This window comes from Arvicanthis niloticus, chromosome 11 (genome assembly GCF_011762505.2).
Source record: "Arvicanthis niloticus isolate mArvNil1 chromosome 11, mArvNil1.pat.X, whole genome shotgun sequence".
In the NCBI taxonomy this organism is placed as follows: domain Eukaryota; kingdom Metazoa; phylum Chordata; class Mammalia; order Rodentia; family Muridae; genus Arvicanthis; species Arvicanthis niloticus.
In genome coordinates, this window is record NC_047668.1 from 13125619 (window position 1) to 13141472 (window position 15854).

The following is a 15854-nucleotide window of genomic DNA, read 5'->3' on the forward strand; positions in this document are numbered from 1 at the left end:
CAGTGCTTAGTTTCCTGTGAAGCAATTTTTTAATCAAATTTGTTGTTGTTGCCAAAAATAATACCTTTATGAAAGAAGGGATATAAAATCTTTTAATTTATTATTTATAATTCTGTTTTCTGTCAGAAGAAAGATGGTCTCTCTTTCCTCCTCTTTGTTTAAACTTTGCCAAATAAGAATGAAAATTTTCCAGTTAAACAAGTATGTTCTTCTCTAGCAATGAAAAAACTTTTTTTTCCTGTCATCAGGATGTAATACCATATCCATCTTTGATAGCTCTTTGTATCTATAATATGATGGCTATAGCATACATAATTCCACATTCTATCCCTAGGTCTTGGCCCTGTACTCACTTATAGAGCAGAGAATGACTTTGAAGAGATGAGTCTTCCTGCTTCTACTACAGAATACTGGGATTACAGGCATGTGCCTAAGTCTCAGCCTCCAAAATCTATTTATCTTAGTAATTTCAAAATAAAATTTGATGATAATTTAAAAGGGCAGTTGGTAGATGTGGGCATAGTAGCTTATGCCTCTAATCCCAACAGGTAGGAGCTGAGGCAGGAAGATCATCTCAAACTTGCAAGTTTGAAGACCATTTGGGCAATGTGATGAGTGCTATGCCAGACTGGGCTAAAAAGTGAGAGCCTGGTTCAGAAAAGGAAAAAATAAAAGAAGCAATCCATATATAACCTGCTCATAAACAAAACACTATAGTCTAATATAAATCTAAACAAACATGTGCACATACCTGCACACACAAATATGAACATGCATACATGAGCATGAACACACATAAAACATGTAAATGTGACTATTAGTCTTAAAAAAGCAAAAAAGTCTTCATATGATTCTATAATGTAACACTACTTTGCCCACTGAGAATCTCATCTTTTATAAGATACAGGGGTTTTGCTAAAATAGGTGTACTACATAGAACATCTTACCATGAAGGTACATTGATATTGATGCCAAAATAATCTAGTAATTATCAATAAAAACACTGTTTCATAATGACATTGATTTCTGTATAAATTAACATCATCATTTTGAAATTCAAAGGCTATAAAATGTTGCTATTTGTGCTTGACTAAGAAAATTATATAACTTTATTAAAAGAAAATTTGGAGATTTAGCGTTTTAGAAATCTAGTTGATTTCTAACTTAAGAAGTCCTGTTCTTTAGTAATTATTTTTACCAATAAACAGTAGTTTTTTTTATTTTCTTTTAACTTTTATGTACTTGTGTGCGTTCTGTGTGGGCGTCTTTAAAGTAGCCTGAAGAAGGAATTGGATCTCCAGGAGCTAGAAGCTACATACAGCTCCTGTAGGCTGGGGGCTGCCGTGGGCTGCCCAGCCTGGGTACTGCTTCTCAACATTTTGTCAGCTGCCATTCCCAGCAAGCAGCATTTTATGTGATTGACACCTCCCTTCTACTGGATTAAATGCATTCTGTATGATAAAGCTCTTAAAAGCAATGGGAATAATTGAATGAACAGCATTCAAATCTTCAAGAAACCTAAATTTTATGGAAGGGTTTTTTTTCCTTATAAGCTGCAAGCTTACATTGATACTTCAGTGCACAATTTACCTTCCAAACTAGCACAGTAACCTTTCTTTGAAACAGAATATTCAGGAAATTTTACCTTTTAATACAGAAAATAATTTGCAGTGCTTTAGGCTAAACATTACCAAGGACATCTAGAAAAATAAGACTTGTATAAAATTTTGGCATCTATGAAGTGTTGATTCAGTGGTTAGGAATTTTTTTTCTGATTTATTTAAGATAGCAGAAAGGCCATCATTTTAGCTGGCTTATAAATTCTGGAATTACATTGAATAACAATTTATCTTTTGTAAACAGGGAAGCTTCCCTCACCTTCTAGAGGATTTAAATCTAAATTACTTTGTGTTCTTGGATAAATGATACTTTTAGTCCTATCTAAATGTTTAGTTACAGTGTTTCAGTGATAGTTCTGTTACTTGTGTTTTTGAGACAGGGTCTCATTTTTGTAGCATAGGCTAGCTTTGAATTCAGATCCTCATCCCTCTGCCTCCCAAGTGCTAAGATTACATTCCTGTGCCAGCTACCACACCAGGCTTTGTTCTATTACTTGTAGCACTGCATTTGTTTTTGTAGTAATGCATTACTTATAGTAATGCATTTGCATTACAAGTGTAATGTTTAGCAATGATGATCTGGTCAAGTTCTTTCTACTTTTATTTTGTTGGGAGATATATTATTTTTACTTCCTAAAGAGTTTATAATGAATTTATCGTTATTGCATTAACTTCTACAATTACACTTTGAGAATTATATATTTATATGTGTGTGTATATATATATATATATATATATATATATATATGTACATATATGTACACACATCTATAAGCAGTATTTATTTTGTGATTTACGGCTTCATAAATATTTTTGAGGACTTACATACTTAGCACTTTGTAAATTTCTTCTGAAACTTGAAAAATAAACTTAGTCCCTCTGAGTTTCAACATTCCCATCTGTAAGAGAATTAAATTAGGTATTTTCTAAAGCTCTATTTTCACTGCAGAATCTGTAGTTCTTAGAAACACTTGTAAGAAGTCATAGTTTCTAGAATTCTGGTTGTCTGGTGTTAAGATCTATTTTTTCTTCCCTGCTTATAACCTATTTGAATAGGAAAAACTAACAAGTTTGAATCGCTTGGTTTATTGGCACAGCTCTATCTTAAACTGCACTTCCAGATGTTTCATCACCTCACTGTTTGTATGCATGTTAACATCTTAAATGTATTTTGGTCATTTTCTAATTCATTGACACCACATGCCTTGGGTTCATCATTTTTTTTTAAAGACAGTTATATATTTTTAATTGGTTTTCTTTAGTTGAATTTGCAAAAACTTTCAGAATTTTTTTTATTGGAAAGCATATACTTAGGCTGTGGGTGAAACAATTTTTGTATTTATATAGTTTCCACTCTGTGTAATTTTTGTTTTTTACAGATATCGATGATGCTCAGATCCTTCCCCGCTCAACCAGAGTCAGACATTTTTCACAGAGTGAAGACACTGGAAATGAAGTTTTTGGTGCTTTGAATGAGGAACAGCCACTGCCTCGAAGTAGCAGCACTTCTGACATCTTGGAACCATTCACTGTTGAGCGAGCCAAAGGTGCAGTTCCTGTCGTTGACAGTTCAACCCGTCATGCTCCAAGCTTGCAGAGTTCCACAGAGGCTTCGTCAATAACTAGATCCACTGAAAGCTACATCACTGATACTCACAGTAGAGAGTCTTCTCTGGAAGTTGGTGATAGCATATATGACCATCTTTGCCATTTAATAGGTCCAGTAGAACTTGCAGATGCAGCTTTCGATCAAATCCAGTACATTGACCTTGAAGGAGATGATGACCTTCTTTCTTCTCTGAAAGAATACTTTAAGGAAAACCAGGAAAATCATAGTAAAAATGAGCTAGGTAAAGATACAGCCTCTCAGGAAGTGATTATTGAAGTAACTAGAGATGAAATACCATCTTTAAATAAATTAGAATACATAGGCCAGGAAATAAAATCAGAAAATCTCATGTCTTTTGTTGGGACTCCTGAAAATACACCATTTCAAAAAGAACCAAGCTCAGCTGTCTTCACAAGTACTCTTGCACCTAACCATTCAGATAGCTCTCCAAGATCACAAACTGCTGAAAAGGCTAAGCAACTAAGTCTTGATGAACACTCATCGGATCCTAGTTCAGATAGACAATGTGATAAAGAAAAAAAGAAACATCTGTATAGACAAACAGCCACAGAAGTAGATGCCTGTATAGATATGGCATTAGCTGAAAAGCTTAAGAGTGTACAGGTTAATGAAAAAATCACACCATATATAATGCATGCCAAGAAAACTGCATTAAAAACACCGGTAAGCCGCAGAATGCCTCATGTTTCAAACACTAATAAGCTTTCTCCAACTAAGAGGAGCTTGTCTGAAACAGTAACTCATAGGGCTAAAATCATGAAAATTGCTGCTAAGAAACGAAATAGTGTTCATGTTACTTTTAGACCATCTACTGAGTCTGTCCAGTTTTATAATCCTCTGGAAAACAAAGAGGCTCCATGGAAGATGAGACTACGGAAGCTGAGTGGCTTTAGCAGTAGTAGCAATAGCACTGCCAGCAACACACAGGCCAGCTCAACTAGTGGTACAGACCTTGTAAAACCTGGTGTGTACAGACCTCTAGATACAATTGCTGCAGCATCAGTTAGCAAAGCAGTGAAGGAATCCACAGAGATTCCCACAACCACATCACAGAAAGAAGGAATGGCAAGTAACCAGCCAGGTAGTCACAGTACTCTCAGGTCATCAAGTCATGAGGCAGGACTACAGCAGGGCTCCCTGGGTGGCGTTTATAAAACTGTTGTACATGCTCTTTCGAAGCCGAAGGCAAATGTTTCCCCACAGAGGCAGAACAGAGTGCCACCAGAGGCTCCACTGAGGGATCTGTACAGTCATGTAATGGGCTATTTTGGAAGGAAAGCTGCAGGTGAGCACGAACAGTGTGCAGAGCGCAAAAGGAGAAAGACAGCACCAGTTTGGCTTAATGCAACTGAAGCAAGCTATAAGCAATCAAAAAAGCTTTGGGATGGTCACTGCTTTCTCTCTGTTTGGTTATGCATGCGCCTTTCCCCAGCTGTATTTTTTCCCAGCATACATATTTATTTAAATTACTAATTTTCCTTTTGAGGCATTTAATTAAACCTCTTTGCTGCTGAACAACAAAATAGAAAGGGGAAGTTAAGAGGGAAAATGCAATGACCTTTCAAAGGTCAGGTATTTTTTTTAGTGTGTATCATGAATCTTGAAGTTCACTGAGGAGTTGGCCGTACTTTGTCTTGCCCCACTACTTTATATCTAAAAGGGCATCATCTTTATCTAATTGAATTTGCATATTCTTACTGCTAACTTTGTTGGTTTCCGTGGTAGACAGTTACTTTGACATCAAACGTAACAGAAATCAGGCTCTTCCAACCAGCACAAACATTATACTTAACTATAATTGAAGAAGAAGTTCTTTCTTTAATCTTAAAGATAATTTAGCCACTTTCCATTTAAGGCATTTCTGAAAAGAAATGCTGTAGGCTTTTAGTTTTTTATTCTTACGTATAGGGTATAAGTTGAATCCTTGAAAGATTTAAAATTTTATTGTGAGATTTTAAAATGTGCATTAAGGTTTCATGATTAACTTACTATTATTTCCGTATGAAACCTAAATGTACAGATTAGCGAAAGGAAACATGTAGTGACCATTCTGTCTTGTTCCAAATTAAAACAACTTTACTGATACAGAAACTTAACTTTCAGCAGTAAGGTAGGTTTTGAATTCATTTGTTTTAACATTTTTTTTAAGCATGATTAACAGTGCTGTATAATGCATCTTGCATTGAGCCATTAATGCCACTTGAGGGCAGTATATTACAGCTTAGCAAAGCCTGGCCAGTAATATAAAGATAATGGTATTTAACAGTCTGAAATTCTTGCTGATTCAGTAGAAATATAAATAGCACTAGTTTTCATTCTACAGAGAAACAAACTTTTTCAGCAGTATGATACTGACATAAATGTCTATGTTCCACGAGTTAGTTTACCAAGTGAAAGTAATCTTGTTACTATAAAATTATATTTCAGTGGGAATGTTAAGCAAATTAAACAACTATTTTGGTTTTATTTGTTCTTAATTCTTTGAAAGGTGAATCTTTTTTTCTTCAAACATTGAGGTTAGATCTTAGACTAACTCTAAAGAAACATATTGAATGGTGAGATTTTTATTTATATTCATACTTAAGTGTGTTTGTGTCTCACTGAGATTTGCATGAATTGAAAGGATATATTCCTTGCAATTATTCTCTGGGGAAAGAGGGAGATTGTGAATTCTTAAGACTCTAAAGCAGCATAGAGTAGGAAGAAAAATATACCAGTTTCTTTATAGGCATTATTAACCTGACTTCAGCTAGTGCTTACCTCTAGCTTTCTTGCTGTTTAAGGACATACTGAAGATTGACTAACATCTGCTTAGTTAAATAAAGTAAATACAATTTACTAATTCTTAAAAATTAAATCTGAAAGGAGGGAAATTATTTATTAGTGCATGTTTGGCAAATACTTGATATGGCAGAGGTACTTTATTTTGGATTATTTTTGTTTCAAATTTAGAAAATACAGTTAAGTTGTTGCCCACTATATGTAGTTCTTTGTTTGCTTGTAGTAAATAAAGAGGACTCGAGCTCCCGACTGCCGCCTCTTAGTAGTGAGGCTGGCGGCAGCAGCGCCAATGTTCCTGACCTGATGGACGAGTTTATCGCAGAGCGACTTCGAAGTGGCAATGCCTCGGTGAGCTCTAACTTAATTTATTGGCTTTTGAGACAAAAGTAGAAAACTAAAGGATGAGTATGATGTGTATGTGGACATTTTTATTCAAAACTTCATTTTTTCCTGAAACTTAATTCTTCTTTGTGAAGTACTTAAAAACATTTAACATTATTTATGTGTGTGTATATATGAAGGTGCATGTTTACCATAGCATGCATGGGAAGGTCAGAGTAAGGGAGTTAGTTCTCTGCTTTTACCCTGTCCATCAGCCTTTACAGGAAGCACCTTCACCCCTAACTGTCTTGCTAGCCCTTAAAACTTTTTAAAGCCAGACTTGGTGGTACAAACTTCTACCTAGCTGCTCAGTAGATTGAAGCAGGAGGACAGCTAGTTCAGGGTCTTTCTGGAGTTCAGTGTCATTTCAAAGCCAACCTATACAACTTAGAGTGGCCCAGTCTTATAAAAAGTAAAAAGCAAGCCGACTATATCTCAGTGATAGAGAGCACTTACCTATCTGTAAGTCCTTAGGTCAAAATCCCCTGGGACGGGGGAGGAAGGGAAGAAAAAATTTAAAGCATTTTTTATTAAAAGGTTCAAAACATTTAACTAAAGAGATACTGGAATACCTGTTAGAAGCTATAAGCCACCACCTTCCTAGTCTAGTTCCCTTACTCTCTTTCCTAGGTAGGAAAGAGCAATGGAAGGCACTTGGCCCAGCTCCCATAGTTTCATAGCTTAAACAATTCATATAACCCTGGAATCGGTGTTAAAATGTGCCTTTTACCTTAAATGGTAAATATCAGATGGAAACAGAAGCTAATGTATCTCTAATTGTTGGGTGCAGAATTGCTTTTCAAAAGCTGTCATACCCCATTTGGGTTTTAACTTGTCTGTCACTATTACTTTTACTTCCTTTTCTTTGAGTAACAATTATTTTAGAATCATAAAATAACATCTTTGCTGTCTGTGTACTTACTGTCTCTTCTGTTTGCCTTGTTGTTCCACTGTAAACTTTATTTTCCTTCTGATTAAGAGCTTTAGACCCAGCACTCTCCCACCTGATATTTGGGTCTTTGCTTTAACTAGAACTGCAGTAGCTTAGGCATCAGAGCCATGTCATCACGTGCTATTTAGATACTTCAATAACTGAGGTCCTAAATATCAGCATTTATTGTGGTTATCTTGAAAACTAAAGCTTTCAGGTGCTTAATTAAAAAATATTTTAAATGTAAAATGTTTTTTGTTTTAGACTATGACAAGAAGGGGAAGTAGTCCAGGCAGCCTTGAAATTCCAAAAGACCTCCCTGATATTCTAAACAGGCAGAACCAGATGCGTCCTGTTGATGACCCTGGTGTGCCCTCTGAGTGGACATCTCCTGCCAGTGCAGGGAGCAGTGACCTCATGAGCTCAGATAGTCACTCGGACTCCTTCAGTGCCTTCCAGTGTGAGGGCCGAAAATTTGACAGCAAGTATCTCTTACTGTTTGAGTATATGTTTTCTGTTGATTGCTTTCTGACTTGTGGATTGCATAGCTTTCACTTTGTTCTCAGTTGTTAGGTAGTTGTTACTGTATATTTTGCTTTCACTTTTTTAGTAAAATGCTGAAAAGGTTTTTGGGAATCATCTCAGGTTGAGACCATTTTATTTTGCCAAACAAAGGGCATTTAAAGAAACCAAAACTACTGTCCATCATAAGATAAATTACATTTTTAAGACAAAAATGTGAAAATAAAAATGATTTAGAATAGTCTTAATATTGAGTAACGGGTCAGCATGAGTATGCGATGTTGTTATTCAGTGGACTTGGATTTGATAGCCACTTGGATTTGATACCCAGACCCTTCCCTGACTGTTCCTCCATGTTCATCAGCAATTATTACTTTGTACCATATGCCACTGTATCATTATGCTGCTGAAATTCTCTCTACACTTAATATTCAGAGAGTAACTAGAAACAAAAATTAGGAAATCAAGTTTGTGAAAATCAAGGAGGAGATACATTAGAGCACTGTATGTTTCCTTCCTTTATGGATTAGTGGTATGCTAACCCAAAGCTCAAACAGATAAGAGTTTAAGGAAGGAGGAGGAGGAGGAGGAAGAGGGGGGAGTGTGAAAGAAGAGGAGGAGGAAGAAGAGAGAGAGAGAGAGAGAGAGAGAGAGAGAGAGAGAGAGAGAGAGAGAGAATGTGTGTGTGAATGAGAAGACATGGAGAAATTTATTAAATACTTTAAACGTAGTAAGTATATTACAAGCTATCAGAAACTACATAAGAATTGTGATGGAATATCGTATGCCATTTTAAAATAATTATTGTTAATAATAAACTGTGACAATCTTAAAAATGTTTGTGGTTGAGATCTTCAAAGTTTTACTGCTTCTTACACTTGCGAGAATGTAATTCAAAGAGTAGACTAGGAAGAGTGTGAATGTGTGATTAGTGTTCCTGGAGAACTAGCATTTCTTCTTCCCACAGACTTTGGCTTCGGAGCTGACATTGGGATCCCATCTTCTGCTGATGTGGATTCTGGTTCTGGCCATCATCAAAGCACTGAGGAGCAAGAAGTGGCTAGCCTAACAACACTTCATTTAGATTCAGAAACAAGCAGCCTTAATCAGCAAGCCTTCTCTGCTGAAGTTGCAACCGTCACTGGTAAAGTAATTCAAGGGAATTTTACTCAAGTTTCTACAGCTTATATGGTCTACTGCTGTTTTGGTGGTTTTGCTGGTTTGTTTGTATTGTTGTTTTTGTTTTTATTTGAACAGTGGACAAAACAAGTTAGTTTCTTGACAGTATGAAGAACATATAGGTAAGCATTGGCACACCTGTGCATATGCCCCAGACTAGAAGCAGTTATTAAATACATAATCTAAAAGAAAGAAAAAATTACCTCACTGTTTTTTCATTGTCATTGATAGTTACAGGAACTGATTTGCATTTATTACAGAAAATATAAGCACTCTGCCAATAAGACATATAGAATTTTGTAGGTAAACAGAAAATTATCCTTTTCAGATATATTTTTTTAATTTTTTTTTAAAATGTGACCAAGCCTAACTTTAATATAGCAAGTCGAGTCCTGGAAGTTGAGTCACATTAAGTGCACAGTCATGTATTACAGGGATAGTGTAGAAATTAAAATGAGCTTGAGCTTGAAGGTTGTACTGTGTGTTGTAAACTTAAGCCTCCTTGGGCTCCAGCTCCACGCCCTCGCCCCTCGCTCAGTGGCTAGCATTCCAGTTAACAGTCATGAGGTAGTAGCCATCATAATCTCTCTTAAAGGGAGGTATCTCCCCTGTGCAAACTTGATTCTAATTCAAGTTCATTCAGAACATTAAGAAAGCTACTATGTTTTTCAAAGGTTATCCCAATGTGAAAGAAAATGTCACCATACTTTTTTCTTATGTCTCTGTATTTATCCAAATAAAGTTCCAAGAGTTAGGGAGATAATTCCATTGTTAAAGTATTAGTTGAGCAAGCATGTGGATCTGAGTTTGGATAACGGAACCCTAGTAAAAGCCACAAATGGCAGTGTATTCTTCCAATCCCAACTGCAGGAGTACTAAGACAAGCAATCCAGCTTGCTAGCCAGCCAGGCTATCCAAAACAGAAAGTTCTAAGTTGAGTGAGAGTTCCTGTCTCAAGTTAAAGGCTGGAGAGCAGTAGAAAAAGACAGAATATCAACAACAATCTGGCCTTTGCATGCTCCCACGGTGATAAGTGTACCTGCATACACATGTAATGCACAAAAAAGTAAACAAGTGAGTTGAATGAATGATAGTTCCAAACCAATAAAAATCTAAAAATTACAACTTAATATGGAGAAATATGTTTTATGTTTACTTATGTCATCTTTTTATGGTAACTAAACTTCTAAGAATTCTTAATATGTATACAACCTATATGTCCTGTATTGAATGATTCTGTTACTCTATTGGGAGGTTTCATTAGGAATACACCAACATTATCAGAATTACAGGAGTAGCAAAAAACAACTATGTTTTTGTTCCCAAATATAAAATTCATCAGTGAGTATAACTCCACATGCTCAATAAACAAAACTGTTGAACATAATATTTTCTAATTGTCAAATTTGCATGCATTATCACACTGATAACTGTGTTTTAATCAGAGAAATGTTAGTTGGCCCAAAATCTTTCCTTCTGTTTAATACAGAAGTTTTCAGATACCTCAAAAACACCTAGTGAGAAATATTAAAAGATAGAAGTTTACTACGTGCCGGGCGGTGGTGGCGCACGCCTTTAATCCCAGTACTTGGGAGGCAGAGGCAGGCAGATTTCTGAGTTCGAGGCCAGCCTGGTCTACAGAGTGAGTTCCAGGACAGCCAGAGCTACACAGAGAAACCCTGTCTCGAAAAAACAAAACAAAACAAAACAAAAAAAGTTTACTACGTACAGTAGATATAAGCTTTATGCATGTTTGGCATATGGCTATTAGTATAAAAATATTGGTTTTTTTGGTTTTTTTTTTTTGCGTTAAAAGGCTCTTTTAACAGAGAAAAACCTTAAGCCAGCCATTATTGAATCATGTTAATAAAATTAAAGGTAATATTCTGTGGTCATACATCTCTATAAAGTGATTTTAAAATTTGAGGTCTTAAAAGGAAATTAAGCAATAGCAAGATGGCTTATTAGGAAAAAAAAAAATGCTTGCTGCAAAGCCTGACAGTCTGAGTTGGATTCCAGAAATTTACATGGTGGAGGAAGAGAACCAACTCCTGCAAGTTATCATGTGGCCACTGGACACGCACACACAGACACACACAGACACACACACACACACACACACCCCACACAGAGTAAATCTAAAATATTCAATGTGTTTTTATGAAATAAGGTAATACATGGACATAAAGAAAGTAGATTTGTATTTCAAAACATTTAATGAAAATATTGATGTCTCTTGGCATATGTATGAAGTTTGTGGTAAGTGTTCAGGTGATGATTTCCCAGGTACCTTTGTGTGACAGAGCTTACGCTAAGTTTCGGAGTCCTCAGGCTCATGCAGCTGTCTTATCATAGGAATTTGTCTTGTATCTAAAGTAAAAGGAACATGCTACTTAATTAATAATATAACTCCACCTAGGGTTAACTAGTTAACTAGTTATTATTATTCTAATATGTAATTATCCTCGTACTGATTTGTGATTATGTATGGCATTATGATGCATATATCATAGTTCTTTATGTATCTTTTTAGGCATTTATTGTGCTACTTTAAAAATTACTCAAGTGATATGTGAAATCTCACTTTTGGAAAATAAATACAAATGTATAACTTGAATTGGTTTTTGCTTTACTGTACAGAAAGAAGTAAAAGGGGGAGAGCTTTACAATTACTGGGTATTAAAAAATTGTTATTTCTGAGATAGAAAGAAGTTAAACATGAGAAGATGAAATACTATTATATATAACTTGTGTTTCATGCCAGTGGCTACTGTTCTGTAGCTCCCATCAACGGCTCTGTATGGTAATGTATGTAGCACATTGCTCCAACCAGCAGGACACATGGTGTGTGTCACACAGTAGTTGGCACTAGCAGTGCAGCAGTACATAAGGAGCAGCAAGCCTGTGCTTCGAAGAGTGTTTGTACTCTACAGAGGGGTATTTCAAACTGAACAGATATATTGAAGTCAGTATGATAGTGGTATAATGTGAAGATATGAAAGTCAACCTAGCCATATAATGGGGACTCACACTTGGTAAGGTCAGAAGTAGGCTTCAGTAGGAAACAGTGTCTCAGGCGGTGGTTCTTACCTTTCCTAATGCTGCCACCCTTTAATACAGTTCCTCATGTTGTGGTGACCACAACCATAAAATTATTTTGTTGTTGTTTTATAACTCTAATTTTTCTACTATTATGAGTCATAATCTAAATATCTGATATGCAGGATATCTGATTTGTGACCCTTGTGAAAAGCTAGTTCAGCCACCAAAAGGGTCATGACCCATAAGTTAAGAACCACCAACTTAGACAAAAATTTAATCAGGATTCTGTGCAAAGCAGAAAACAAAACATGAAAAGGGCTTAGAGTATGATGATTTTAATAAATATAATTATTTGACTAGAATAAAAAAATTATATGCAGATTGTACAGTTGTAATAGAATCACAAGGACACCTGGACACTAAGAAACGGGAACGTTTGCTAAGATCAGTGAGAAGACTTGGATGACGTTTGTTTGTGGGACAGAGTCTTAAACTGTAGACCAGGAACTTGAATTGATGCTCATCCTGCCTTAGCTACCATGGGCAGGATGACAGGCATGTGCCCCTGTACCTAGCAGTTTGCAAGATTTTTCATTGTTTGGTCATTTTCTTTGTCAGTTTTTCTTGGTGGGTATAAGTTTTTTCACAAGTATTTGTTTATGCTGTAAGTGTGTACACGTAAGTGAACCATGGTGCATATCAAGGTCAGAGGATGATTTACCAGAGTCACTTGCCTCCTTCCATGGGTAGTCAGCCTTGGTAAGCAAGTGGGTTTAACTGACTGTACCATCTTGCTGGCCCTATTTGTGTGTATATTTTAAAGACAAAGTTTCATTAAGACCAGCTCAGTTTCAAACTGGTTCTGTAGCTAAGGAGGACAACCTAGAACTCCTGATGCTCTTGACACCTCTCAGTTCTGGGATTATGTTCTGGGATATGTGTTGCCTTTAAAGGATTTTAACTGAGGAGGTAATCAGATTGCATTTTATGAGTCTTTGTTGTTTTATGAGAATACATTGGTAGGAAAGAGTATGATGAACACTATTCCCTTCACTGTTGACTTTTCACAATTTCAAGTGTGAGTAAGAGAACAGCAGTGAGGATGAGAGTTTCTATAGCTAGGCCAAGAATAGCGGTTGTCAGTGTCACTGGTGGTTTCTGGTCCTATGTTAGTCCACTGCTAGACAATATTGTGGGTTTGTTGACATCCATGGACGGTATAGAACCTGTTTTATCTTTGGATGTTTTAAAATTACTTCTTATTAGTATTTGGAATATTCTGTCTCAGGTAAGATACTAAATATATTCTTCACGGTGATTGTATGAAATTATTTTTACAGGTTCAGAAACTGCTTCCCCCGTTCATTCAGCCCTGGGGTCCAGGTCACACACACCTTCCCCGTCTACACTGAATATAGATCACATGGAACAGAAGGACCTCCAGCTTGATGAGAAGCTCCACCATTCTGTTCTTCAGACACCAGATGATCTAGGTAATGTTTGATATTTCTTTTTTGAGAGCACTAGTGTCAGAAGAACTTAACTAATTAAAGCTGATATTATGTATACTTAAGTCTTTGACTTTTCTAAATCTTCTGTTGTTTTTCTTGTCCTTAAAAGGGCTATTATTAAGCTAACTCTGCTTTTTAAATATTTTATCATAATTTTTATAGCCATATAATTAATTAGAGATTACACTATTTTATGTTTTATTTTTATTTATTGATATGATATTTATTCTCTTCCTTTCCCTCTCTCTTTCTCTTCCCCCTTCTTCTCTCCCTCCCTCTTTTGTTTTGTTTTGTTTTGTTTTGTTTTGTTTTGTTTTCTTTTTTTGAGGCAGGGGCTCAATCTGTAGCCCTGGCTGGCCTGGCCTGGAACTCACAGAGATCTGCTGCCTCTGCCTCACAGCTGCTGGGAGTAAAAGACAGGGTGTTTGACTGTGGCCAGGTTGACCTCTAACTCCAGTTTTCTCAATGCTGGGATTCTGTATGGACTCACCATACTTCAGGTCTCTTACTATTGTACTTGAGTATTTTGCTCACTCATAGGAGGGAGGAAGTAGCATCATTACTACCTCTCAGTCAAGCTCTCAGAACAACAACTTTGTAACATTAGTAATTTTACCTGTTCTCTTTTTTTTTCTTTTTCAATGCTTGCAACCAAAATCCTGCATGGGTTAAAACGTCTCAAATAGATACTTGGCACATTTTCTAAAATTTGTCAAGGACATGATTGAAAAGATATTTATAAGTCATATTAAATGTTCATTTTTATTATTCATATCATATTTACTCTTACCAAAGGAAGAAATGAAAGCTGTTTAACTCCTGGGCTAGTTTAAAGGGCTTACTCCTTCCCCCTTTCTGTGTATCTGAAATTATTTTGTTTTTCCGTATTTTGTTGATATTCTTTTTATTGTTGTTATTTTGTTGTTGTTGAAAATTGATTGTTCTCTCATAAAATATATCCGAACTACAGTTTTTCCTCCCTCCATTCTCCCCCCCAGCTCTTCACCTTCTCCCCTTTCCCCCAGATCTACTCCCCCTTCACAAAAGAGCAGGTCTCCAAGAGACAACCAAACAGGACAAAACAAAATACAGTAAGATAGGGCAAAAGCCCTTATATCAAGGCTGGACAAGGCAACCCAATAGGAGCAAAAGAGTCCCAGAAACAGACAAAAGAGTCAGAGACGCACCTGCATCCACTGTTAGGATTCCCACGAGAATGCCAAAATACAGCCATAATATACACACAGAGGACCTGGTATAAATCAGTTCAGGCCCCATGTTTGGTGCTTCAGTTCTGTGAGCCCATATGATCCCTGCTTAGTTGACTCAAATGGGCTATGTTATTCTGGTGTCCTCTGTCTCCTCTGACTCCTACAATCTTTTCTCCCTGTTTCTGTGGGGAGGAACTCAGCGGAAACCTCCAGTTTAGACTCTGTATAAAGTCTGGCTATGGATCTTTGCACCTGTTCCCTTCTCTTGTCAGAGGAAGCCTCTTTGATGATGACTAGACAAGGTACCAATAGCAGAATATCATTAGGAATCATTTCACTGATTCTTTTTTTTCAGTTATATTTGGTTCTACTATAGGTCTTAGGCCATCCAGTCTCTTGTTCCTGGCCATCCAGGCAGTATATGGCATAGGCTCCCTTTCATGGAGTGTCCCTCAAGTTAAAACAAACATTGGTTGGCCATTCCCATAAGGTGTGTGCCATCATTGTCCCAGTACATTTTGCAGGCAGGACAGATTTCAGGTTGAGGGTTTTGTGGCTAGGGTGGTGTCAAGATTTCTCTTTATGTAGCCTGCAGATTACCTTCTTGTGCCAAAGCAACTAGAACATCAAAGCTCCATGGCGGCACCAGTTCAGTCTCTATATTCAATGAGCTGTGTGAATGCTATCTTCATTCATGGGGTCCTGCTGTCAGTTTTCAGAGTGTACTTCTGTCCTACATCAGCCTAGGTTATTTAGGGATTCCACAGGACCTCCCTTGGCCAGCAACTCAACTGAGTGCAACCCAGTCCCACTACTGGAAGAACGCTTTGCCTGGCTATAAAAGATGGCTGGTTCTGATTCCATATCCTTTATCTCCAGGAGTCATCACTAGACTACCCTCAAAAGTTTCCACTGCACTAGGTTTGCACACTGCCCCCCATATCCCGTAATTTCAGCTGTCTCTCCCTGCCCGCATTCCACCACCACAGGATTCCTTCTTGTCCCAGTTCACCCACAAAATCTATTTTAATTCTCCTTCTTAGGGAG

The 15854-nt window shown here is 36.8% G+C and overlaps 1 protein-coding gene across 7 annotated transcripts in view; it reads left to right on the top strand.

The window, feature by feature from the left end:
* The window catches only part of Ralgapa1 (Ral GTPase activating protein catalytic subunit alpha 1), a 210746-nt gene that overhangs the window by 84906 nt on the left and 109986 nt on the right, over nt 1–15854 (top strand). For 5 of the 7 annotated variants that reach the window (XR_013113153.1, XM_034514151.2, XM_034514149.2 and 2 more), the window contains 5 exons: nt 2999–4534; nt 6254–6378; nt 7607–7823; nt 8832–9008; nt 13426–13578. Coding sequence is in view for 6 of the 7 variants with exons in the window: in XM_034514151.2 (XP_034370042.1) it covers nt 2999–4534; nt 6254–6378; nt 7607–7823; nt 8832–9008; nt 13426–13578 (2208 nt within the window). In the remaining variant the exon portion in view is untranslated. The remainder of the gene's footprint in view (nt 1–2998; nt 4535–6253; nt 6379–7606; nt 7824–8831; nt 9009–13425; nt 13579–15854) is intronic. The other 2 variants (XM_034514154.2, XM_034514156.2) reach the window with 1 other exon arrangement.